We start from the raw sequence: 27,938 nt of genomic DNA, 5'->3' as shown, positions 1-27,938 counted from the left end.
CGCCCAGCCAACCAGCGCGCGAGGGACGTAAACAAACCCGCCGGCCAGCGGCGCGCGCGACCGCGACGGCGGCGGCGTTGCCCGCCCCGCCCCCGCCCCCCCCCGCCGCCCGTTACAACCGCCCGCCCCGGGCAGCGGCGCGGCCGCGCTCCTCACTTCTCCTCACCTCACCTCACCTCACCTGACTTCTCCTCTCCTCGCCCCGCCGCCGCGACTGGAGTGAGTGTCCCGCGGGGGGGCGCCCGCCCCCCGCTGCCCCTTCCGCGGCGGTCGGGGCGCCGCGCCGCGCCGCGCCGCTCCGCCTTGCGCCGCCCTGCCCTGCCCTGCCCTGCCCTGCCCGCGGTGGGAAGCGGGCGGCCGCGGGCCTGCGGCGGCCGCGGGGCAGGAGGGCGTCCGCCGGGGGCCGTGCCTCCTGCTAGCGGCTCTGTCCGCCTGGGCCCCGGCGGGGGAGCGGCGCCCCCGGCCCGGGGAGGGGGTGGCGGGGCGGCAGGTGTCGGCCGCGGGGCGGCAGGTGTCGGCCGGCCGGCGGCGGTTGAACGGCCCGGGGAGGCTGGCGGCCGCTCTCCCCGAGCTGCCCCGCTTTAACGCCCTCGGCTCCTCCGGCACGCCGCCTTTGCTCCGACCCCTCTGCAGGGAGGGAGCCGCCGTTCCGCCCGACCTCCTGTGCGCGGTGACCGTGTCGGGCCGCCCGTCCCCGCCGGTGACCGGGGCAAACTCACGCCGTGCTCGAAACTTGGGGATGCGGGGGGCGCAGGCGCCTCTCCCCCAAAAAGCGAGTCTACCTGTTTGTTTATCTCCAGTGGCACGAAGAGGGAGGGGGCTCGCCGCTTCTGGTTGTGCGTTTTGAAGAGAGGTGCGCTGATGGAAAAAAAAAATCAGCGGCAGCGAAAACGCTGATCGTAATTAGAAGCCAAAACGCCATTGGGACGTTTTAGTTATTTACTGACCACCGGTTATTTGGTTATTCAAGGTTACCAATATGTATTGGGACCTGAGAACGCTAGTGGGGTTTGTTGCATTAGTCACGGAGGGTAAATTGAGCGTGAAGTTTAAAAGTTTGTTACATAAACGTTCCTAACTTTAAAGATTAACTAATTAAGGTTTTTTTTGAGTAGAAGGAGGAGGAGTGGGAATCGGGGGAAGAAAAGCTAGCAAGGGAGGTCACGTTGTCAGTCAGCATCCTCTGCTCAAACTTAAGTCAGACTTGCCTGGTCGCTTTTACATTTTAATCCTGAGTTTAAAAAAAAAGTTTTAAAAAACACTCTTCCTCAAAAACATTAATTTTTCCAAAGCACAGCAGTAAACTCACCATATTCCCCTTTCAAACTGTGCAAGGCCCTTTACCCACCATCGGTTTATTGCTGCCGTGTATGCCGGCATGGCAACTCTCAAGTAGATTTCTGAACCAGTTTTTTGTTTGTTCAGTTGGGTTCTTTTGGCTGTAGAGTAACTTGTGAAACTCATCAACAAGCTGATGACTTGACTTTAAGTAATTTTAAAGATTTAGAGAAGTTTAATGCAGCTTTACAGATTTTGATCAGATGGCATAAAACAAAAGCAATTTAAATGGAGAGAGCTTGTACAACAGGGAGGACCTCCTGTGCAAAGCTTCTTGTAAATGCACCGATAAGGAAAAGTAGATTGAGGTTGCTGTGGTAAATGTATAAACGGGCAAAGATCAACATGTGTGCAGAAAGTGGGAAGGTTGATCAGTGCCAGTAGGGAACAGACGTGTTCCTTCATTTACAGATGTATATTGTGTGTGTTGGTGTTCCTTCAGCTTTACAAGCACTTCCTGAAGTCAGTCAATACTTCAGGTGTTTGCTAAGAAGATAGATTGGTTGTAGATTATCATAAATATGTATTTTAGTGGTAGAAACAAGTAGATTGTATGTGGGAGGAAGCTTTAGCATGACAATACCCTATTTTCAAAGTTTTCTAAAATCTGCATCTTTATTAGCAGTTTATTTGATGACAAAAGTGGTTAAATAGGAAATGGGTTACGTTTTTGGGCTCTTCAGCCCGTTATCCGTGAAATAGGAAAGCCCCACATTTAAAGCTACGTGGTTGTTTCACAGATGCTTAAAGGTGTACTCCTAGCATCAGACTAGAGGTTCCTAAATTGTGAAGTACCGCTCACTTCTCAGAGGTGCTTGAACACTTGCCAGCTAAATGGTAACTCACTCACACGTGCAAAGTTGCACACAGGCCAGGAAGCTGCTGATGCTCAAACAAAACAAGCTTGTGGATGTGTGCGAAGCTATTCTTTACTAGTATATGTATTGGACGGTTTACAGGAGAGCTTTCAAAACTTAAGTATTCCAAAAGCTGTTTCACCTGCAGCATGTGGGTAAATGTAAGTAACTGATACAAAAGGGATTTCAAGTTACGGTAGCACCAGATGAGCATGTTACTTTTATTATTGCAATCTTTGTTACGTCATGTCTAAAACGAGACTGAAGCTCTTCAGGGCATTGATGGATCTTATGTTTCTGAATATACTTAGTAGGCTTCAGGGAACTGAAGTTAAAAAGGCAACCTTTTCAGTCATGTCACTCACAGTTTAACTTTCTAAATATGTCTCCTTGTTTACCGAGAACTTAAGGTGGAGTAAGCACTTGGTGTTTACAAATCCCTGTATCAGACAAGCTAAAGTAATACATTACATGTTTCATAAATGGGACAAACTTGGTATAATCTATTGATACAGTATCAAATTCCAAAATAATCTGTTCATGTAGGCTGACATGATTTGTAGAAGAGTATGACCTAGGAATGAATAGAGCACCAAAAAAATTACTACTAGCTAGCCATAAAAAATGCTTTTGTGTTGCCTTGAAATTATATGGTGTATCATACTTATCTTATGTTGTTGATATATCAGTCTGAATAATATGTAATTTTGGTTGTAGGAGCTCTTCTCACAAACTTTATGGTTTGAAACATTGCAGAGACAGTTGAACTAATAGTCTGCTAGTGATTTGCAAAGCAGAAAGTTTTGAAACTAGGTCATGTATTGGTGCCACCTGTGTATTGATGCCATAGTGATGTTGCAACTTTGAAATCCATTATCAGTGACCTTTTCATTAACATAAAAATGGAGGGTTAATAACTTCCTTGGTACATTAGAGGAGGTCTTCTCAGAAGCGTATGACTAGTGCTAATGCATGACACACATGGAAACAACTCCCAAGTACTGATGTTTGTTTGTTGGGCTGGTTTTTTTAACTTGCAATCTCACTTGAGGTATTAATGAGCTCTGTAGATGCCACAAGCACGCTTGCTTCCTCCTGCTCCTCTTGGCGATTTTTGCTGTATTCATATCGTAAGGAAGTGAATTGACTTGCATTTAGATAGGCTTTGGCCAACTGACTGTTTTGAATACATAACATTTCTAGGACTGCCAACTCTTGAAACCACTGTAAAGGTTGAAATGATTTTTCAGGTCTTAGTTTGATCTGTGGAATTACAAAACACTCTGTGGTACTTAAGTGCTTTTATTCTGTGATCAAAAAGCCTCTGTGAGCACAGCCTCAAGCTCAAGAACGTCAATGCTTTAATTTTATAAGGCTGTTCATATCTATGACAATAAAGAACACCACAAATCATAATTCTTCATTAAAGGAAAAAAATAGTCTTGTAAAAGGGGTGACAAGCATCTGTGCTTAGCTGAAAGCTTTTGAGATCAGCTTATTGGTTTCCTATGGGGAGGGGAGTCAAATCTTGGAACTAAAATATTAGGTGCTTGGTAAAATTTGGCTGTCAGAACTGTAGGTGTAGTATTAAATAAAATGTGAGGCATGGCATGGTGATAGGCCTCAGTGAATTACTGGATCCTTCTTTCTTTCTTTGTATGAAATCTTTCTTTTCATAATTAAAAGGATGGAAATAAATGGTACTAAGGACATCCATTCACTGTTGTGTATACATTAAAAAAAAATAAGACTGAACAATACTCACTCACTTAGGTGTTACAAGAATTACATTTTTTTTAGATTGTATAGAAGAAATGCTCTGTAAATTCTTAGCATGGACTACTGCATCCATTATTAAGATATCCAAACCAAAAAGCTAACAGCATGGCTTGACAACTAGTTTGCCTAGAACAAGTAGTATGTGTTAATTGGGCAAAGCTACTGTCAATACTAGGACATGACATTTGCATTACAGATACATTACAATAGTCTGTCCCTATTCCAGTCAAGTGACTATCTATTAATTGCTTTCTTTTTTTCCAGCTAAGATTGACAGTGTTTAGAACATTTATCAAAAAACCCTCTCAAATGGTTTAACATAAATGTAAACAGGGACAGATGCACACATTAAAATGCAAGTCAGCCTTTAAATATTTATGAAAGTAACAGTTGCAGCCAAACAGCTTTTCCTAACAAGTCTGAATAAAACCTATTGGCCAAACTTCAGGTGAGCTCACTGAATAACGACACATGAAGTACATACTGTAGACATTACCATAAAACAAAATTCATCAAAACTCCTCTGAGTATTGGCAAGAAAACTCAGGTTTCTCAAAGATCTGTGCTAATCTTTATGTCCCATAGAAGGATGACTGCTATCCTAGACTGACTGGCTGCTCAATTCCTTTATATTAACTCAAGATGACCAAATGAATATTTAACATTTAGACCCATGGCCTCATCTATATGGCCATTTTTATAAGGACAAGAAACAGATGGCAGAGAAGTGCCAGAAGTGTTGCAGAAGTGTGATGATTAGATCCTGCTGTAATATGCATAGCTGTATTGAAATGTCCTACTAAACTGAGTTAGCAATGTTAACAGCTCTTCTAGACTTAACTGAAAATAATCTATAATCTCATGTATTTGCAGTTTCCTCTACAAGGCTATTACTATCCATTTTTTTCTGTTCAGTGGAAACAAATGCAATTCAGGAATAAACTTTTGTAAATTTAATTTCATGTTGTTACTGAAGTACTTCAGTGAATTATAACAGCAGAATTCCATGGGTAGTAGTTGCTTAATATGCTTGTCAGCTGGGCACTTAATTGCATGCCAGCTACAGTCGGACAGCAAAAGTATACCTGTTGCATTTTTGTTGTATTTGTTGAAAAGGGAGAGAGGAGTTTGCAGCCATATTTCATAGTGAGGTAGAGCTTCAGCTGCTATGGCTGAGTCCAACCTCTTTTCATCTTTCTTTATCTCTTGTTCTAGAGTGACTAATAATTGTATCTTGATGTTTTCTCTTAAATTGTATTTCCAAAGAAACTAGCTGCTATCACTGCAGCTTGAAAATATGAAATGTTTTCAAATTTTATGGGCAAGAAAAGTATTTGGCACCATTAGCAGCTGTCAACTTAATAAAGACTGTGTTGTGCTGTTTATATGAAAACCCAAATATATCACAGTAAGTAGAGACTAGAAATGCCAAGCTTTTGACTGACTAGAGCATCCTGTAGTGCACCGATTTATTTTTTTTTTATTTTATTTTTTTAAGCCAAATACAGGAGAGAGTTTACAAACTTCCAGTGTTAAGACTTGTAGTCTGGTGTAGTGCCAAGAGCACCATCCAGTACTGTAAGTTCATGTTACAGTGTGGCTGAGCACTTATCATTGGTGCTGCTTTTCTGTGAAGATATATCTTTAACGTTTTCTCTGAGTTTCAGGTTTCAATGTATTGCATGTTCAAGTAATAAGAGCACGACTCTCTCTGCTGTAACTAAGTGCCTAGGCAGGATAACTATAGTTGTTATTAAAATGCATTTAAAAACATACACATAAACCCAGGAAAATCCAAGCTTACCCTGTTACTTAATCATTTAAAGAGAGTAACAAGTGCTAATTACTTACAGTGTTTTAAATGTGACTGATGTCGGGTTTTTTAGATCCATGGTTGTGGTCTGATCAGAGTCTGAACATCAGCATCAGGTGGATTTACAATTTGATGTCAAGTTTGTTTTATTCTTAGCAAAAAAACATCTTCATCTGATCAGCTTTTTTTTACTTTTTTGAGAGAAATAGAGTAGGGTAAATTTTGTATGAGCAAAATGCTGTTCACTGTAACCTTTGTCTTTGGTAAACTTGAGTAAGGACATTATTAGCTTACTTGCTCATTCTCTTTCACCTTTGAGAAATAAAATGTAATACTTGTTTTTAATAATTCTTTTGGGTAATGGGCATTGGTAATATAGTATTGTTTTGTGTTGGTATGTCTGAGCATCTTTAGAGCACCTCTGCAGGTTTGTCCTTGAGAAAGTCTGGAATTTAGCAATAAAAACAATCTTTTGAAATTTCTGTAGATTCTCATGTTCTTCTGTAATAGTAGTTAGCAAGCAACCCATTTGTAGACCATCTAAGCAGACATTCAGCTGACGTTCACAGTTGCCAAACTGTAAGGATTCCTTTCAAACAGCGCTTTCAAAAAGTATGTATTATTTCACTAGACCTCTGTATCGTAGTACATCAACATAGCTAGATGTTTTCTATGAAATTTATAATCACTGATGAAATAACATCAGTTTCAGTCTTCTAATTCGCTAAACTTTGCGTGGAAAAACTGCAATTAGCCAAATATTCTTAGGCCAAAATTTTAACTGTTACAGTAGATAAATGATTTGTACTTTGGAATGGTGTCATGGGGATACGCACATTGGTTATAGCTACAGGGGGCAATGGAAGGCCTAAGTGTGTTTCCCAGTTCTGCCTCCCCCCAACACATCCTCTGTCTTGTGCTGTAAGAACAGGTGAGCCTGAAGTTTGAGAACAATATCAGCCACAATGCTGGGCTTGCCTTCCTGTGGAGAAAACTGCTTGTTGAATCTCCAGTGGCTTGGGAACAAAATGATACTACTTGTAAAATAAGAAATAAGGCTGCTTCCCCAAAACTGCAGCCTGCATATGCATAATATCTACTCGCTTACTTTCTCAAACCATATGTTTGTCAGGCTTCAGGGATGGTGGCTGAAACAATTTTGGAGCACCACACTATTCCTGTCTCTCTTGTATCTCTTTCCCTGCCCCCCCCCCCCGCCCCCCCCAGATCACGAAGGACAACTTCCTTCAGAGCCGTCTACTTGTTTTTTCCATCAAACATGATCTCTCAGGAACAAATGTATTAGCCTGAAATTACTGTTGTTCTATAGATTATTCTTTCCTTTTGTAGTTCTTGTTTGAATACTTAAGATAATACAACTTAGTAAAAACATAAAGAAATATTACTGAGTTTTGGAGTTTTTTATACTAATACTGCACCTGATGTGATTTATTGATTGTTTGGTCAAACACTGTTTTCATTCTTATTTCTGTGCTACTTTCCTAGGAAACGTAATAACTAAAAAGAAGCCAGCTCAGTAGAATTTCAGATGTGGCAATGGCATCTACCGTAATCAGTTCGGTTCCTACCACTGCATCTCGTTTTGCTTTACTACAAGTTGAAAGCGATTCTGATTCGGAGCCTGGAAAAGGAAGAAGTGGCCGAGGTGCCAGTAAATCTCAGGCTTCAGGGGGACGATCTTCTACAAGTGAGAAAAAAAGAAAGAAAAGGAGAAAAAAGAAAGAACAGCAGCAGAGTGAGGCCAATGAGGTAAAGGGATTATTTTCAGTAGTGGGTAAGGTTATCTGATAAATAATTTTTGCTGTTCCGGACAAGTCATTGCTTTGTTTTTTAATGAAAGGAATGCTACTTAGTCACAGAGACTGCATTTTTTTTTCCTTGCTTTATTAAGAACTCTTTATACAAAACCAGGATACTTTCTATTATACAAGTTGAAAATTTTTAATGAGAATAAATTGCTAGGTTTTACTTTCTTGACAGCACCACTTGAATAATTAACTTCTGATGAAGAGCATGACCTTTCTAAAAAGTGGTTGATAGGAAACAACTTGTTTTCAGAGGTTTGCAGGTAGTCAGTTCTAGTTGCCTGCTTGTCAGCTAGCATGTTAAAATTCAAAGGTGCTTTCAAAGCTTTTTTTTGTTTGTTTTTAGGAGACAGTTAGGCCTACCTACTCTGTCTGAAGAGCTTTAAAATCTGGTTTCTTAGGTTGTAATTTTCAGACATACCTATCACTCCAGCCCCTTAACCTATTCAATCCAGAGCAGACCCTCCTGCCCCCCTCTTTTTAATGTGAATTGGGGAGCAGAGTGAAAAACGGTGATTTTCTGACACTGGGATTCTTAAACCTCAGATGAAATGAAAATTAAGAAGTGAGACTGAAAGAATTGTTCCAAGATTCTGGAACAGGAGTTCTAGATTGCTGTGTCTGACAACTGATCTGAGATAATCTTTCTGCCTCAAACTGTAGACATCTCTTCTCAAATTCAATGTGTAAACCAAGCAAAACCCCCAAACCCATCCCTTTTTCTTTTAGTATCTATTAAACTTAAAATCTTAAAAATTTTAGTAGTAGCAGTAATGCTAAGTGATTGGGTTTTTTCCAGCTTTGATGCTGTTCTCTTTATATTGAAGATTGTTTTCAATGAGCATACCTTGATGTTTCTTTATGCCTGCCTTAACACCATCAAAACTTTTAACACCGTCAAAATAATTTTGTGTATGCATATGCATTGCATATATCTACAGAAATTCATTTGTATGGAAATGATACTTATTCTTGTGATGGCAGAGAGGGCTGACTCATTTTTTGTCACCCCAGCATGTACTGTGTCTGTGGCTATATTCCACTGAAATTATAAATCAGAATGGTCTGCACCAGTGTTCTTGGCTAGCACTGTAATCTGAAGAAGGAAGCAGGGGTTGTAGTGCTGGTGCAGGTGGCAAGAGAGACAGTAGTGAAGCAAAAGGGAGTATCACAAGGGACTATTTGGAGGGAAAGGAAAATGATTCTGAAGTATCTGCATTATTGTCTGATTTTAAATAACTTTAAGCTAGGTGAGCCGCCATTTTTGGGAAGGAGTTATGATGCTCAATAAAAACACACTAAGGAGAACACTGTTTTGTACTTTGTTTCGCTTTGTTTCATCTTTCACCTGATAATAGCTTCTTTCTCCCTTCCAAGAGCCTTTATGTTAAGGAAATCCCTGTCTCTAAATTGATAGTAGATTGTATTGATGCCTTTATTTTCACTCCAAGGAAGGTCTAGAGTGTCAGTTAATGTTTAAGCTTGAGCACTGAATGTTTTTGAGCTGCCAAATTTGCAGGTTATTTGTTCACTATCAAATTTTATAATTACGTAAGGTATTCTTAAGATGACACTGTTGTATCCATATGGTGCAGTGATTAAAAATAATTCTTAATGTAGGTTCTTAAAATGTGACAAACTTTAGATTGTTGACGAACTGTAAGGACTGTCTGCATTGTTCTTTTTCTACCTGAACCTCTAGTTCCTCTGTTTGCTGATGCCAAATCTGTGTATACCACCTTTTCTTTGGTGTTACATTTAATTTGGGTCAGGTGTGAGTACACATAATACCTGATCCAGCATGAAGTGTCACAGTTACCTCTTGAGATTTGTTAAAAGTGTTTTCAGCTGGCAAAATATGTTTACTTTTTCATTGTTTTATGTTATGTGGCTGTGGTGTTTCTGATCCATGGTATTTCATAATTTTACATTATGGTCTGTGTATAAATGATTAAACAAAAACGTATCCCAAACTACAGATTAAGGCAAAGCACATGGATGTCTATTTGCACACGTCTGAATGCCTTTGTTAGTCCATTAAGACTGTTTCTGTATACTTGACAAAATTTTGATTAATGTTAAAAATAACTGTTTTTCAGCTCAGAAACCTTGCTTTTAAAAAGATCCCTCAGAAATCTTCATATGGCGGCTGTCTATCTCAGCATGAACAAAAACTGCACACTGCAGTGCAGAAGGACTCTCAGGAGGAAAATTGGCAGGAGTGGAGACAAAGAGATGAGCAGGTACGGTGTACTGTATTTAGCTGTCTTTGGATTTCCTGAAATATGTTACTTCATGAAGTTAGGTCTCATGGATAGAGAGATGGCTGGAGAGGAAGCAACAAAACACTGCCAAATAGAAGGAAAGGTTTCAGTGGAAATTCAGGCCACCTCTTCTGTCATGTTTAGAGCCAGCATGTGCTGTTCTTTGCACACCTCATAGCTAGACAGTGGATACTGGAGTATGGTAAGAGGAATTTCTATCATTTCGACAGCAAGTAGAAGTAATACCATGGAAGGATGGTAAAACGCTGTGGTGGGAGCCAAGCTGGGGATGTTTTGGTGGAGCAGTATACAGATATACAGTATGGATCTCTAGTAAAGCAGATTTGGTAAGTTCTGTTAGGCATGAAATAACTAGTTCCTTTCTAGGTAACAAAGAACACTTGAACTCCGAGTGCTGACTTTCTTTAGCACACTAGGGTAGTCCTATCAGTGTACGAACCTCTCTTTTTTAATGTTAGAACATCTTTTTGGTAATTATATTGTTAGTAGGGTTCACTAACACTTGAAGAATACAGTAGAGATAAAGCAAAGACTGACTGCCTGTATGAAGGCCGATATAATGTTTTCACTGTGTTTCTTCTTGCCAAAACTACCACAGACAGAAATTGCACAGCAAAATGCATTCAATCAAAAACAGTAAAATAATCTTCACTTTGAAAAAATACAGTAGTTTGCTGTGCTTGTGATGTCAGTTAGGAAGAGTACTTACAGTTAAAACTAGCCCTTTTGGTTCTTTACTTGAGTTCAGCATTTAAAATACTCCTTTTGATACCGAAGAATGTATAGTGATTTTCTCATATGGTGTTTTAAATTATATGAATGTTATGCATTGTTTGCAGTACTTCAACTATTTTAGGCCAAAATAGCATACATGGACAAAGAAAGAATTTGAGTGCATTTTTTTGGATGGTGCTTAAAGAAATGTTTTGGTAAACTTTTTTCTAGATTCCTTTTAAATAATTGTGTGCTATGCACTCATTCACTGTGGATGATAGTTTGGGCTGTCTTGTTATGCTTGAAGATGCCCTGCAGAAGGTCTGCCTTTGCAGAAACTTTTTCGAGGCAAATTGCTATTATGTGACACCAACTGGCATTACAAAGTGTTTCATGAAGCTGTTGAACTTCTGTGCTGGCATCTACTAGGGTGTTATTTTCTTCTACAGAGAAATTTTCGACTTAGTCTCACCAAAAAAGGTGGTATTGAACTGCTTCTTGTTCTAGTTAAGACATGACACAGAAAGTCATATTAACAAAAGACTGCATTTGGATACTGTCCTTGATTTTTCTGGGTGGCTAATGCTTTGGTATAGGTGCCTCCTTAAAGAGAATATAGCCACATTCTTAACTTTCCAGGCTACAAGGTGGTTATCCTAGCAGTGGAGTAATGACCTAATAATCCCTTTGAAAACTTCCAGAGCTAATTAACTTCAGAATTACTTTTTAAGGTACAGATTTGCTTTGTTCAGTACTAGCAGGTTTTTTATTCTGTGTGGCATGAAGCAATTATTTCAGGTAAAAAAGAATTTTATAGTCTAATTACTGGGTGGTGAAATGTCAGAGAAAGTAAACTTGGGTATAAACAATCAATTCTTATTAATTTTGATCTTACTGACATACAGGCTGTGAAGCTACTGTAGGATTCTCTTATTTTAAAAATAAATTTAAAGCAATTACCATAACTGTAACATATGGTAGTTACAGTTCTAAAGACATCTCTGTCCCATTTTTATGGGAAAAAGGAATAGCCAAATGCTGTCACAGTTCCTGAGGTTGAAGAATAGACTGTTTTGCAGCATAGCTACATTTTGAACAGCTTTCTGTGGTCACACTGGACTGAGCATAAAGAATGGAGGTACAGTGTGGACTGTGACTATTTTTCCAGCAAATTCTGTGTTAACTCTTCTTTTGCTACACTAAACTTTTAGTGAAATGGTTGACACTGGCATGATCACTGTTAGATTGCAGTGTTGGTATTCTGTAAATGTGAAATAATTAAACTTTGTTTCAAGTTATTGGTATGACTTTGACATTATAGGTTTTGAGGCAACCACAGAGGTTACAGTGAACTTTTTTTGCTTCATAAATGGTTTAAAGCATAGGGGTTTAGACCTCAAAGTGCCAAAAAGTTGCCCAACTGCTTTAAACTTACTTTTAACTTTATCCAGAAACTCTTAAAAATGTGAATATTTGAATCTGATGGGTGGAAAAAGAAATTGCTACTTGTGATTCCTGTCTTAGAACAACAATCAAAATGTTTGCTTTAGCTCAAAGTATATAACATGGAGTGCATGTCTTGTGAGGATATTCTCAATAAATTATGCATAATCAATAAGACTCCTTTTAAAACTCTTATTCCACTGTTTGTAGATGCTGCCCATGTCTTACAGCACTGGCAGGCATTGAATTAGCTTGTTTTTTCTTGTATGAGGGGAAGAAAGGACACGAATGAAAATGGTGAGGAATTTAGTTTAATTATGGTGTATGCATTTTTAGGCTTTTAAGCAGAATCTCTAAAAGCCTGTAAGTCCCCACCGATTTCCACAGTAGCCTACTAACAAGGCAGTAGAGGACTTGTGACCCTGAAATAAAAATTAGGAAGTAAAGACCAGTGTCACACAAAGAAAGATGAGCCTTCAATATCCACAGCTATGCTTTATTATTTCTATTTAATATTACCACCAACAGTTTCAGGAATAACTTGTTCTATTGTCTGTAATCTTGTTGCCCAAATTGTCACAACAGTTCCATTTCAGGATATGCATTCAATGTGACTTTTTTGAAGTAAGGAGTTACAGTGTTTCTGTATCACTCCTGATAAATTATTATTTGTTATGTTCTGTAAGACTACAATTTGAAGAATCCATGGATAACTGATTTAAAGAATTGTGATCTTAAGGTAAATTTAATTACAGACACAAGGTACAAGTATTAAGAGATTAGATGCTTTGAGCCTAGTAATAAGTGAAGAAAAGCACGTGCTTTGGAGTAGGTCTGAAAAGGCAAATCTGCTGAGCAATAATCTGTCTAGTTGATCTGAGCACAGGGACTCTGAACTTGCACATTACCAAGGGCCGCAGGTAGTTTTTCCTCACACTTGTTCAAAACATGGCCCATTCAGTTGTATTCTCTAAACAACCCAAGAGGAGGTGGGGCAGGCAGTTGTCTAGCTTCTGTGTAGTTTAATTGTTAAAAAACTTGAAATAAAACCTGGGATGTTCATGCTCCAAGCCCTTCTCTTTCCCTTCCTATGACTGTGCCAAAAGTATGACTGCAGGGTGATTCACATCTGCACCGTTGCATCCCACTGAAGCTGCCTTACTTCCGCTGGGGGATGTTGCACGGTACACATGTATATGCAGCAATTACCCTACCCAAGTGTCTTAGCCATTTAGCAGTGAGGTCCTGCCCCACTCAGCCCATTGAATCTTGAATTCTGACAGAGAATGGAGCCTCGCATGGAAGGTGTTAAAGTCCTTACCAGCTGTTGCTCATGTACCAGCTTATTATATCATTACTGCCACTTTAGGAATATAAACTTGATAGGGTCTTTGTATAGCTTTTTAAGAAGTTGTTATATTAAAGGCAGGTACAGAGAAAAAAGGTAAAGAAAGAGAGAGAGATGCCATGCTTATGTTGGTGTGGTGTGTGTTAAAGGAAGAATCAGTTAAACTATCTTGAAGCCGACAGTAGCACCACTCTTAAAATTAGCAAGAGACGGTACTTAAAACTTACAGGAGGTCCCTGTAGTAAGAAGAAAAGGCAAGATATTCTTTTGAGATGGAGAAGTGTTGGAAGCTTATGAAAAGTCAGATTTTTTTTATGGGAAAGACAGGGGACCAGCTGCAAAGTGGGTTCAGCAGACTTGAGAATGTAGAATTCCCAAACAAAAAGGCATTATTCCACATCTATGACAATTTTTCTGAAAGGTCTGTTTGACAGAATACCTTGTTTAGTCAAGGTTTTGTCAGATGTCGATTAGTGTTCTTAATTATTCTGCTGTCTCTGTGTTGTTTTTTCATAAAGTCATGCTGACTGTATTGTAAGATTTAATAAAAGCATCTCTTCTCTGAGTTGGAGAAACTGATAGGCAGGAAGGTTCAAGCTGCAACTGGCACATCCTTATCTGAGAGGAGACACATGAATTTGTCTTCAGATGCAGAAGGCATGAAAGCCTTTTGGTTCCGAAGTTTCCCTTGTCCAGTAATACAACATTGATAATGAAAAGGTAAATTTTAAATGGTATACTGCAAGGGATGGTGATATTCAGCACTGGGTGAGAAACAGCATCTCCCTTCTTCCACAGAGGTCAGCTCCCCAAGGAGCATCTCCCAGTTCATGAAGAGTTCCTCTTTTCATATTTACCTTCCAAATTAGCATACAGCCTGGCACTTTCCTTTTAAAAGATTGTCAACGTTTGTCTTAACTACAGAGCTGTTCTGTAAACAGCGTGGTCAGTCTTCAGCAAAGCTTTTAGGAGAGTTACTGTAAGAGCTTTGTGCATGGATCTCAATTTCTTATGGCTATTAGGTGTACTCCAGAACTTGCCTATTGGTTGTGTGCTCCCAGTACCTAAGCAAACAAACCGGTGATTTCTAGATTTCTAGATAGGTTTAAGTGGTAGTGAGCCTATAGCTGTCTATCCTGGGACAGTCAGGCTATGCACAGAAGCAGGACTGGATGTGCTTGGGAAACTATGGGGGAGATGACTGGCTTTGAGGATACTTAGGTCTAAAGCCCTCAACTTGGCTGCTGCTTAGAAGGAGTGACCTTTGTATAGCCAGCTTCAAACACTCAGTCTTGTCCTGAACTGAATAACTGCTAGGTAAGTAAATTATGATAGGGGTTATTGTACTAGAGATCACATAATGCAATTTTTGACCACTTGTTTAATAGTTGTAGCAACACTGTGGTAGTACTAATTCTTGATAATTATTTAGGAGCTTGTATGCTAAATTAGCACTTTCAGACACACAAAGGTAAAAATCCTAAGTTTGTCTTTCTTGTGAGTTCACTGTATTTTTCTGTGTTAATTGTTGTCTTTTTGGTAGCCTGTTTTTTTTGTGTGGGTTTTTTTTTTTTTAATCCCCATTCCCTCCTTTTTCCATCATGTTCATGTTGAGTTTTTCAGTGTAGTAGACTACAAGGCCTAATTTTTGATGGGTAACTATCATTGTCAGATTGGATGCAACAGTTGTGGGCAAAACCAGTTCACTGACTTTTGGGGAATTTCAGTCAATTTAATTTATTGTCAGTTATCAAACCTCTAATTACTAATTCTGATACTGAAAGAAAACAAGGAAAAAAAAACATCTCTGGCTGCTGCAAAACCTCTCCTCCCCCCTCTTTGTGAAGCTGTGGGCAGTGTAGGAGGCAGGGGTCCATCTGCAGGGCCCCCTCCACCAGCAGCGCTTTGCTCCTGCCCTGCCGCTCGCTGCCCCTGTGTGGTTCCGAGGCGTCTCCAGCCTGGCTCCTGCCCTGGGTCTGTGGCTCTTCCCTGCCTCCCCTGCTACAAAAACCTTGCCAGTGAGGGCCAGGGCAATCGGTTGATGCCAAGCTTGAACCGCAAACCAAGTGCAAAGCTGGGAATGACGGGACCCTGAAGTCTACATGAAATCTTGTAGCAATTTATGCTGAGAGCACTATTTTACTGCGTTTCAAATAACTGCTCAAAAAGGGCTGGTTTACTGCAGTAAAAACTAGAAGCCACTCCTTGGTTTTCTCTTAAGCAAGACTGATCATATGAATTGTTGAACAAACAATTAGGAAGAATGTGTGTGCTTTTACACCGTGTAATAAATCACTTTTAGGCATATGTAAAGCATATGCGAACTTGCAAGGTTTTTTTCAGAACGCGGCTCCTACAAACAAAAAAGCTAGTGTATGTCACGCAGCCCAGTTTGAGCAAAGTACATTAAGACCACTTCAGTAATTTATTCACTTTAACAGCTCTCATAGTTATTCTGGGGTGAATGAAAAGGACCTCAATTTGAAATTCAAAGAACAAGAAAATTATTGTTAAAGTAATTATTTTTACTAATTAATATTTCAGTTAAGGGCATGAAAAGGAGAGAGCTATGATGAAGAATAAGGCTTCCATTTGGCAGCACATCACACAGAGGATTGTAGTGATTCCTTAAGACAGTAGACCTCAAAGGAACAGAGTTTTGCATTCAGAACAACTTAATCTTGGTTAACTTTGCTGTAAATAGTAACTATTAGCTGTTTACACAGTTAGATTACCCACTATCTACCTCAGCTATAGCATCTATGTCCCCTAGGTAGATCTCTTATTTTGGCTGCATTGAACTGTTGCTAGTACTGGTCTTCGCAATTCAATCCTTCAACCCTTTATGCAGCAGGAGCTGGACTTTCCTGCACTTTCCTATTTTCCTATAACACAAGAAAAAAGGAGGTATCCCATCCTTCATTCCTGTTGTGTTGTTCCTAGCTCTTTTTCTTAATAGCTCACACCTAGAACCTTCAAATTTTCTTTGCATCTCCCAAGAAGACTTACATACTTCCTTTTCTCTGAAATGAAAGAGAAAACATCTTGATATAATTCAGGTTTTCTTAGTTCTGCTCTCCTTTTAAGAAAAAAATAAAGTGTGCTCAACCGAATCTTTTCTGTGCAATGGATGAGCACTTAAAGACTTTCTGATGGTCTACAATGACCATTTTCATCCTTTAACATCCTCTGGTTTTCATGCTTCAGACTAAAAATAAAATTATTTTAAAGATATCTCATGTAAATAAATCATTAAGATGGTAACCGTGTTATGTAAAGATGTGCACAACTTGTTGTATGCTTACATCGGTCACAAAGTTTCCTGAAGCGAGATACTTTATTACTTATGGTACAGAAAGGTGTGTTCACTGTTAATAATGCCATATGTCACATCAGTGAAACTTAGCTTTTTGGCAATTGTAGTGATATGTGTATTGAAACTGAAATTTTCGCATGGTCTTAGTGGTTTTGTCTGCTTTTTTTTTTTTTAACAGCCTAGTCATGTGAAATATGTTAATTTTGTTTCTTCAGCTGACATCTGAAATGTTTGAAGCTGATCTTGAAAAAGCATTGCTGCTAAGCAAACTGGAATATGAAGAGCACAAAAAGGTATTTGCAGGATTCATCCTAGTGTAAAAGCTGTACAACAAGTTTGCGGGTTGAATTTTAAAAATAAAGCAAAAAGCCTCCTAAAAGTATCATTTTCTTCATGTAAATTGTTTGCTTACACTCTTCAGATGCTTAAGAGTTCAGAGAAATATTGGATTTGAAAGAAACCGTATACAATAGTGTGGAGGGGGTTAATTGGCCTGTAAAGGTGGAAAATTAGTTTTACTTTCTCAATTTTCTGGCATATAAATGTGCTGAAATTTTTTAAGAGTACAACAAGAGTTCCTGACCTTCCTCAGAAAAAATCCAGCACACTTGAAGAGTAAGAGAATCAAAGTACTGACTTCTCCTTAGGCACTAAAGTGTTAGTTATGGTTGAATCATTTGCATTTTTGCTAACATCTTTTCTCTGAATGTTAATATTTTAGTTCTAATAAGCTGTATACATTTTCTTAGCTGGTCAGGATGCTGTTTTCTGAGTGGTTCTTGCAAAACTCAAGAATTGTTCTGAAAAAGTGTGCTTAGATGAAATTTTTATTTCTAACAGGAAGTTGCTTTGTATTTGCAATAAATCAGGAGCCAATGAAATGTTATGAAAATATGTAAATTTAAAAATAATTATGCATCATAAATAAAAATTGCACGTGCACTTTTGTGCAAATATCTTTGTACAATACTTCAGTTTTTTAAGGGCAGGAGTACTGTAGTTCTTGAAAACCTAGGATAAATTTTTAACTGACATACTAAAAGTTTTTTTTTGAAGTGGAGACAACCTTCAGGCATAGTAGCATAGCATTGTTTGTAGACTTTTTGAGAATTACCTCTGAATAGTTTAAAATATATAGTATATATTCAAAACATACAGTACATAAGTATGCTGAACAAATCTTGTTTCAATGGAAAGAAAATCACTCCATTTTCATCTTTGCTTTCTATATAACAGGTTTTTTTCTTAAGATTACTTAACATTTAAGATTATTTTAAATCTTAGTTAAAATATTTAATTAATTAGTATGTAATATTATTTTTAAGAACTGGGACATTGATAATTTGCTAAGAATGTTGACATAGATGTGTGGGTAGGTGGGACTCCCATTCAAATGGCTATCATGTCTGATCTCACTAGGAGTCAATTGGTAGAGCATTGCTGCACACTAATAGCTCTCTGACTTCTACTGAATGAGTATGAATATTTTGAGACTGAAAAGAAGGTGCAGTAGACCTCTGTTTTTTGAAGAAAGTAGCAACCTGCATTATGTAGCACTCTGCCTTCCTGCATTTGACTACAGTATATTCTCAGTTTATAAGTTTCTGGATAAAATGTGACGTAGGTGATTGAGGAAGCATTAGGCAGGTAGTTCATTTGCTGTTTAGTGAAGAGCAATGCTCTACTTCAGAGAACAGAATTGATGCTTAATTGCTGATATGTCTTGCACTCTCTAAAGCAATCTGAAGTCTGCAAATTACTGTTCAGGCTAAAATCTCCTTTAGTACATTATTGCTACTTTTTTTCCTTTATAAAGCTTCAGGAAAAAATATTTGGGTATTGAAGAAAATTATACCAGTGGGACTTTATTCTTCTAGGAATATGAAAACGTTGAAAATACTTCACCTCAGTCAAAGTCTGTGAATAAGAAAAAGAACCAGCAAGGAAAAGACAAACCTCTCACTGTGTCTCTGAAAGACTTTCAGTCAGACAGTAATATAGGTATGCCTTATCATACCATATGAGCTGTTCTGCTTGGAATTTTCATAGTGTGTGTGCTAACAGCAAAATGCCCTTCTGTCTCTGTTCATTAATACTGTGTTTAAACAAACACTAAACGAGTCGCAGTTAGTGTGTCCTACCAAGTCTAAAAGCTAAGTGTTCGTTATGTAATAACGGGCTAGTTAGATTAGCAGGAAGAAAAGAAGAGGTTAAGGAAAACGTAATTTCATGTAGTATCCCTGGGGTGGGTGGCGACTCAAACACTCTTAACGTGACTTCTTTTTTTAAATCTAAGTGGGGTTTTTTGTTTTACCAAGTTTGCACTCCTCAGGCAACTGAGTTTCTGTGTTTCCTGGGTAATAGCAAGTCATTGTTTGCCTTTCTTCATGATACTGGCTTTTATTAAGTAACTTCTATATATTCATTATATGCATTATTTATATGTTTAAAACCCCTTCGTCTGTGTCTATAGGGCAGAGATTCTGAATTTTAGTGAAGAAATCAAGGTAGGTGCTAGGAAAGGAAGAAAGTAATTTGTTTTCTAAGTTTTTTCTTTTAAGGATGTTTTTATCTAAATCTACAATATTTATTAAATGCATTATTTCCAAATAATCTGAATAGAGGAAAAAGATTGAAAGCACAGCAGTCTGGAAGGCATGGAAGACATTCAGGTATACAGTGAGATACATGCTATAAAAGCCTAAATAGACTTAAAAAGAATCAAACCAACAAATTCCTTAAGTTTCTTTACCGAGGACATTGCCTTCCACTTTAACTGAAGCAAACAAATATGGGATGCTGCTTTTGATTCAATAGTCTGAAAGATCTGGAAGAAGATGAAAATACAGGGATTGATGTAATACATAGTTTATAATCTTGGCTTCTAATGCTTTAGTAATGACTCTTTTTATTGTGACTTGGAGAGGAGAGTTAATGTTGAAGAACTCCGATAGACGGGTTTTTTCCCCTACTTTTCAAAATGTCTTGTTTCAATAGCCAGCTGTACAAGATCTGAGTAACTTATTGATGTCATTTTTTCTATTCTTTTCAGATAACCTTGCTAAAAAACATGAGGTAAGTCTTATTCAAACTAGTTGAATTAAAAAAAACCAAACAAAACCTCTTATGTTTAGAAGGTAATTACTTTTGGCACTTTCTGTAGCAATAATCAATTAAACATTCTGAAACTGACTGATTTCCATTCGGAGCATTTTTACAGATGCAGATTTAAGAGATGTATATCTGCAGTTCTTGTATCTTGAAAACTTAGTATTGGCTTTCTTAGAACTACTTCTTGTTTTAGTTTTCAGACAGTCTTTGATGCAACTTCAGATTTAAAAGCATGTTAAAAATACAATTTGTAGTACAAAAAAGAGAAGCAAATTAGGTAATAAAGTACTGTGATGCTACTGTGTTGTGGTACAGTCCACAAATATTAAAACTCTTAGAGGGAATAATAGTTAACAGTGAAATAAAACATAAATTAGTGTAGTCATAGGGCAAAATTATTAAATTCCAACTTCGTGTTTTTGTGTAATCTTATCAGTTAAATATTAATTCATTTCTAGGCTCTTCAGTTGGTATCATATTCTTTAGGTGGAAGTCACAGTATTCTCAGGATGTACAACATAAAACAATATCTGGATGTAACGTTTTTCCATGACTTAAGCTATTTTTTTAAACATGTTGATTTCTAGCTCAATATTAACTTACAGGTAAAGGAACATATATTATGGTACTTATTTTTGACAGGAACTGAACTCTTCCCAGTCTTCGTTGCATGATGGAGGATTTTTCAACAGGCTGGAAGATGATGTTCACAGAATACTTGAAAGAGAGAAAAGGAGAGTCCAGCCCACTGATTACGGTGAAACAGATAACTGCACATCTCGTGAATACAACCAGGCATGTAAAACAGCAGTCCTTCTGAAGTGAAGAAGTTTGCCTAATGAAGCTTACTCAATGATCAGAAGGGAGCACCTGAGTAGAAGAAAGCACAAATCAAAAGCATGATAATCTTAAAGAATTAAAACCCCCACAACACTGTAATATTTTTATCTGTCGGAAGAGGTATTTAAATGACTTAATTTTTCTAACACAAAACATTTGTGATTGAAATAATTTTTGCTCCACAGACAATGCCAATATTTATTACTGCGTTTCTTATCCTCTTGGTATCTATTCACATATACCTCTTTAGTTTTGATCAGAAATTCTCTTCTCTAGTAAAGAAATAAGTTGCCTTTCCCAAGAATTGAATTCACATGACTAAATTAAGAACTGATGTTTTCTTGCTTACAGGAGAGTGTTTTGAAAGATGGAAAAACAGAACGACTAAAGCTCGAGCTTGAAAAGAAAGATGCAGAAATTGAGCAACTGAAAAATACAATAACTCAGTGGGAGGTATGTAGCTGATAATACCTTCAAATAGTAGACAAAACTTAAAGTTATTAAACATTTGAAACAAAGTATTTATTAAAATGTGACCAATCTGTAGAGATGCTTTACTCTGGCCACAGACTATGTGTTTACAGAGTAAATTATTCTTTCAGTACCACATGAAGCAGTCTTCCTTGGTAAGTAAGTTAAGCATCTAAAAATAATCAAAAGAATCAAGACAAAACATCAGGAAATAAACTTAATATCTGGCGTATCATTGTTTTCTAGTATTGCTGTTTTCATGGTCAAAAAAAAAAAAAGATGTCATCTTAGGCAAGAGCTTGAGCGATCTGATCTGCCTTGGAAGTTAGCTCTGCTTTGAGCAGGAAGTTGGACTTTCTTGGGTCTTTTCCAACCTATTTATTTTCTAAATTCTGCTCAGCTTCTCTTGCATGTAAGAACTACATGGTGTTGGGATTTTTTGTAGATTCAGTCCAACATTTGAAGTAGTTAAAGAAATCAATGGATATTTTGTCAGGTTTGAGGGAAGCTCCTTTAAAGCTGCAGCGTAACAAGAACGGAGTCATGTATTTTGATGTATCTTTTCCTATTACATGCAAGTGAAATTGGAAATCAGATTTGACATATGCTAAAACACACCAGGAAGAAAAGATTTGCTCATTAATAACTACATGGTATTGCTATACACCAGAGTAGCTAAGGAAAATTATCTGTCTCCCTGTTTTCAGTCCATGTTAGTGTTGTCTGGATAGTATCTAGAGCAAAAAGGGCAAAATTTCCATGAGGACCTGGCATTGTAACAAAATACAGTAAAGCAGTATAGAATTATTTTAAATTATTCTAGTACTATTTTTCTTCATTGCTTAAGGTAGACTGAGCAGGTTGACAGACTGGGAGTTTTCTGATGCTTCAAAGAAGTACTTTTACTTGTAGTGATAAAGACATGAACTTTATTAACAGCTGTTTCACTGTGTACTAAAGTTGGAAACCCCAGGTAAAACTTTAAAGTATAAAACCATTCATATCTACCACTGTCAGCACTTGTTTGACAGTATATACATGATGCATAAGGATACTGGTAAGGTGATGGGCAATGATACAGCTGCTTAATTTTATGAACTTGTCCAGACACATTAATAACAGGTTTAGGCAGCCATGAAAGGTCTGGCTTAAATGTAAGCTAATTAACCTCAAGGACTGGTGTGCTACTCGAAGTAGAAGATAGTAGCTTCTTTACTGCAAAAAACAGTATGACTGAAATTAAACCATTTTCAAGAGCCTACAAGAGCAAACTGTATGATGAGACTTGTGACAGGAAAAATAAGTTTACAGCTAAGATACATGGCTAGAACTGACATTGGTGGCTAATTAAGGAAAAGACTGACTTACGAATAAAGTGTGGTGATATCAGATAGGTTGGAAAAAACAGTAAAAATAGGTTCTTCAGTAGTAAACTGTAAAGAGTTGAAAGAAACTGTAAAATAGTAACACTAACTGCTGAATAAAATAATCTGTAGAGCAGTGGGGTCTTATCCTACTTGCCAAGTAATATCGCAAACTATTTATATTATCTCAGTATCTAGAAAGTGCATTTATAATTGTTGTAATTTTTCAGGGGAGAAACCACAAAGCCTTCAATACAACAGGCCTATATACTTCAGGCAGACCTGAATGGTGGTTCCTGCACTGTCAATGCACTGACATAGCTTTCTTATTTTAACTTGCTCTAAGCCTTGTGCTTGCCTCTTTTTCTTGACTGTGTTATTAATCCACTTCTCCTGTTGTGTGTTCCTTACTTTGGCTGTGGTTTAATTAAGACATAGATGATCTTAAAAACCTTTTCCAGCCAAAATTATTCTATGATTCTGTGATTCTATGGTTAGATTCTCTGCAGAAGTCGTCATTTTAAACTCGCAAGTCACGCTTAGTTTATAGTATACTTTTTTTTAGTAGGGTATACATGTAATAATTCAATTTCTTTAATGCAGACAAAGTATAAAGAAGTAAAAGCAAGAAATGCACAGCTTCTGAAGATGATGCAAGAAGGTGAAAGTAAGTAAGAGTTTTATCAGGAAACTTAAATGTTCTTTTTAAAACATGGAAGGAACTTTCAAAGCAGCTTTTTAAAAACAACTTGTCGCAGTGACAGCTATAAAGAACTAAGAAGCTGTTAGTTTACAGCAACTGCAGTGAACTACAGAATTTGGTGGACCACACAGTGCTGCATTTCTGTTGTTACGTAATGAAATAATCAACTGCATGTTGAACTAATACAAACTTTAAAATACATACTGTTCAGTTACATTTTAGGTACAGGGATTCTTTGAGTTAGACTTTTCTTTTGCTAGTGATAGCTATCTGTTCTGGCCTGATCTCATCATAATACCTGTTTAGACACACTTGAGGAAACTGTTCAGTTCTTGCATGTTTGCAAGCTGTGCTTTGAACTGTTGGAAACATTCTACACCTAAGCAAGTCTTTTAGCTATCCCTATTAATTGTATGGCAAACCATAGGATTATATATGCAACTGTGTGATAATTTACATCTCTTATAATACTATTCAGAATTTTTATGATTCAGAGTTTGTTGTCAAAGTTTGGGGGAAAAAATTTATATATACACACACACTTATATATATATGTCAATATCCTAGTATCTTTATACTTGTTATGCATAGTTATCCTTTAATATTCCTGATCTTACTTGATGTTGAGGCTGTGGTGCTAGCCACACTAACTTTGTTACAAAATTGCCTTTGCTTTTCAGTTTCTTAATTTAGCTCTTGAATGTAGTTTCTTTTCCAGGCTAAATTTTCAGCTAAAAGAGAGCTCAATTTTTTTCTTTTTAAGTACATTTACAAAACCCATGTCTAAGCTAGTTCAAATGTTCATAATGTGATTGATCACTGCAAATTTTAACTTGAAACTTTATTACTTCAGGTCAGTCTCTGAGCGAAGACAAAATACTTCCCTCTTGAGAGGAAAGAGGTGAAGTTCTGAAGGTTGTTTTTCATTTGTGGAAGAGTAACATACTATAAAATGAGCAGTTTTGTGTTCTTCTACAGACTGAGTATTCTGTATTTTGGGGAGAAGAAAGTTCATGGCAGAACTGAGCCTGGAAAAAACTTCATTTCTTCATATTGAGAATTTTAAGTTATCCACAGATATTTCACATGCACTAGCTAAATAGTTTGACCATCTCCGTATTTGAATAAATAGAAGTTTCCATAGCTAAGACTGAGCTTGTATGTGAAACTTACAATCCCCAAATCTTGATCCATTGCCAATATTCAGTGTTCTGATGGACTTTGTTCACAATGGGTACCTCTAAAATCCATCCATCTCACAGTGTTAAGCGTGGGGTAAGTAGTGCAAGGCTGGGGTTTCAGCTCCGGAACTTTTCAAGCTGCTACTAATGGCACTGGTAGCTAGTGGTTGGTTTTGATTTACAGCATCTACTGTTCTTTTGGTGAAGACAGCATTATTTACAGGTAACAAAATAGTGAAATAAAGAGATGTCACAGTGCTATTGCAGATGAAGACCTGCAAATCTAGAAAGATCCTCATGCTGTATCTTTCTCTATAGTGAAGGACAAAGCAGAAATACTTCTACAGGTTGATGAATCTCAAATTATCAAAAATGAATTGACCGTACAGGTGAGCAAGGATTTCTAAATCTAAAATTTCATGGGTATTTCAAAGATGCTATTTATTTAAGGCAGTGATAGAGGTGGGGGAGGGAGGAAGCTGAAACAAAAACTTGTTTTAAGCAAAAAATGTTACATTTCATCTTTAGCCCTGCACTGTGTGTGTCAGAGGACATGTATTATGTAAATCTCCAGTATGAATCACTTAGAACTGTTTCTGGAAAGACAGCAGACCTCAGCATGCCTGAAATGATTTTGCTCTGAACAGCACCTTAGGAATATCATTCTCTGGTAACCTAAGCCAGGAAACTCAGAAAAGTGCTTCAGAAGAAGCTTCCTTCCTGGGTGGTTTTTTGGTTTATTTTGTTTTCTAGTCTCAAGTTTATGAACAGAAGTAAGCTACAAATTACTTAAGACATGTCATGTGGCTACAAATTACTTAAGACATGGCAGTCGGCAATGCAAGACTTTTATGCTTAGTTTTTGGTCCATGTGCGTCTTGCATATAGCAGTACTATTTTTTGAGGGTGATGTAATAAGCTTATCTGTGTTGCATAATACTACATCAGTTAAGTGTTTTATGGAATAAACTAAGGAAGACTCCAAAAGTCGAAGAGTTTCTAACTTTATAGCTCTTCTATATCATTATACAGGTAAACCAGTAAATGTTGCTTTGGAAGTAAAAGTCATGAAAGAATATTTTTCTTGTCCTTTCAGTTCATGTACCATGATAGTGGTAGTCACTCTTGAACTCAGCATGTATTACCTGTTCATCCAACGCAGTACTAATGGAGAACAGCTCTGGCTTGATAAACTCACAGATGTTAAGGATATTTTATAAATTCATATTCTGTATGTTTTTAGGTAACTGTACTTCATGCTGCATTAGAGCAAGAAAGATCCAAAGTGAAGCTACTGCAGGCAGAATTAACGAAATACCAGGTAGTTATTTTCTGTAAGTTTACCTGTTCTTGATGTTGCTGAGACTATCATGAGGTAACGTGCTCTGAACTGACCCATTAGCTCTAATTTTTCCAGTTAAAAAAAATTAATGGTTCATATTGTAGGAAAAAAAAATAGCAAAACTAAGGCACAGTTTTGGCAAGTTGAGGTCTACCACTTGTTTTTTACTTGAAAACTTCTTGAAGTATGCTACTTAATAAACATACTTCAAGCAACAAGTTGGTTTCACTGTCCAAGTTAACTGTGTGTAACTGCACTAACTGTAGGCTTCATGGCTTTTTTTGCCACGCTCTTTCTTTGGTTCAGTATCTTAGTTCTGTCTCTAGCCAAATCTTTATGGGAGATTCACAACAAGTTGTGTCGAAATATGAGTGAGATCAGTGTCTTGCTGTTTTGTTCAACTTTGCTGCTAATGCAACTCATGTTAGTGAATTTCAGTTAACTTTTGCATAAATATTATGCTGCTTAGCATTCTGGCTTTTTTGAGGAGCGACAGTATTTGCGAATAAGGATTTGTACTTGTGCATGACTTGACACACATTTGGCATTTTGTTTGTTTGGTTTTGGTGGGGTTTTTCTTTGTTTGTTTTGACTGTGACCTTTTGCATAGGTTACAAGGAGAGCCTGTAGCATATCATGCAAACTTCTAAGGTAGCCATGTAGTCTTTGGCAAGCTCTCCTATTTCAAGCTGCAACACATTGCTTGTGTTGGAATACTATAATTTTGTGAAAACTGGCTTGTTAAGCCATAATTACTCTTTCTGAAGCAACAAATCTTTTCTGATTACATCAGGTTCTTTACCTAGCATTACGTGCGGTTCTGTATGTAATCTCATCTTTTTCTTTTGTCTTTTTCCCCTTGTCACTTTACCGCAGTGAGCAAGTTCCTTCTTAAAATTGTCTTGCAGCAGTTGACAAATATATATGCTTGTTCAGTCCCTTACAGACAAGCTGAGTGCTCTTGACCACTAATTGAAACTAAAGTAAATCTCTTGTAAGAATGGTGATGTGAATCAATTTGACAACTTCAGTCTTTCTGTTTGTTTTCTCCTCCCATCTATGCCTTTGCTAGTCTCGCATATTTTTCTCTGTAAATAGAAATTTTTGAGTAAGATAAATTTATCTTGTGGCTAACTGTAATAAATAGGATTAATAGAATAACAGTAAAAAGTTTACAAAAAATGGTCTTTGTTATATGCTTAGGAATTACTGCAAAATCAGCTATTCTGTTGCCCTTTTTCCCCTGCCCTCCCCCAATCTAACAGGCTTTTATCTTTTCACATCTTGCTGTACTTCTTGCTTCATCACCTTGATGTTTTTTGTCTGGCTGGTTGGGTTTTTACTTTTTTTTTTAACTTTTTTTTTTTGTGTCTGTGTGTGTGTGTTTTGGTTTAGGAAAACTGTCTCATCTGCCTTGCAGCGATTGTTGTTTCTGCTTTTATTATTCTCTCCTGTAATATTGCAGGCTGACCAGGACAACCCTTCTTATATTACTACTTTTTGTGGGATTGTCTTTAACAACATGAGGCCCCCTTTTTTATAGAATACTGCTTTGAAACATAAGGATTCCTTTCAAAAATATAACCAAAATCTGTAGAGTAAAAACAAAGAAACAAACAAAAACAATAAAAAAGCAATAAACCAGTGTTTTTTTGTCCTTAGATGTTAACATCTCAGTTATGTATCCTGTGCCTTGACTGTTTTAATTTATATAACAATATATCAAGTTCAGACGAGTTTGCATCCCATAATAGTTGTATAATTTAACAAAAGTATGCAACTTAACTCCTGAGTTTTCTTCTTGTTAATTTATACTACTTTAATATAAAAAATAACTGCAGATATAAAGTGTCATGTCTAGTATATTAACCAAATATTTGTTTTGATTCTTTCTTACAGAGTGGGAAAAAAGGGAAAAAGCACTCTGAATCTGACCAGTGCAGGTGATCTCCTCTGCCACCAGATTCAAGGCAAAGAACCATAAAATCTTTCTTCAGGGTTTTGCAGAAATTTATATACTTGTTGCACAACTGCTCAACTATGCAGTTTTTGAAGAGAAATTAACAATTACTAGTTTGTTTAACGGTCTGAATAATTGATTTGTTGCACTTTCTCCTACAGAAAAATTGGAAAACTAGTATTCCAGCAGAGCTGAAACTAACTGTAATGCCATTAGTTTTTATCATTCAATAAAATTTACTCTTCCA

General features: G+C 37.4%; 1 protein-coding gene across 1 annotated transcript; it reads left to right on the top strand.

Moving 5' to 3' along the window:
- The first annotated feature begins 68 nt into the window (after positions 1 to 68).
- Positions 69 to 27,938, top strand: GKAP1 (G kinase anchoring protein 1). Its single transcript, XM_069777690.1, has 12 exons — positions 69 to 219; positions 7,294 to 7,557; positions 9,713 to 9,856; positions 16,935 to 17,012; positions 18,597 to 18,720; positions 19,772 to 19,794; positions 20,473 to 20,625; positions 21,022 to 21,123; positions 23,109 to 23,172; positions 24,708 to 24,778; positions 25,633 to 25,710; positions 27,631 to 27,938. The coding sequence occupies exons 2-12, from the start codon at positions 7,345 to 7,347 to the stop codon at positions 27,676 to 27,678; spliced, it is 1,098 nt and encodes a 365-aa protein (XP_069633791.1). The 5' UTR covers positions 69 to 219; positions 7,294 to 7,344; the 3' UTR covers positions 27,679 to 27,938.

Source organism: Haliaeetus albicilla, chromosome Z (assembly GCF_947461875.1).
Source record: "Haliaeetus albicilla chromosome Z, bHalAlb1.1, whole genome shotgun sequence".
In the NCBI taxonomy this organism is placed as follows: domain Eukaryota; kingdom Metazoa; phylum Chordata; class Aves; order Accipitriformes; family Accipitridae; genus Haliaeetus; species Haliaeetus albicilla.
Note: the sequence above shows the minus strand (reverse complement) of the source record. Positions and strands in the feature narration are given on the sequence as shown.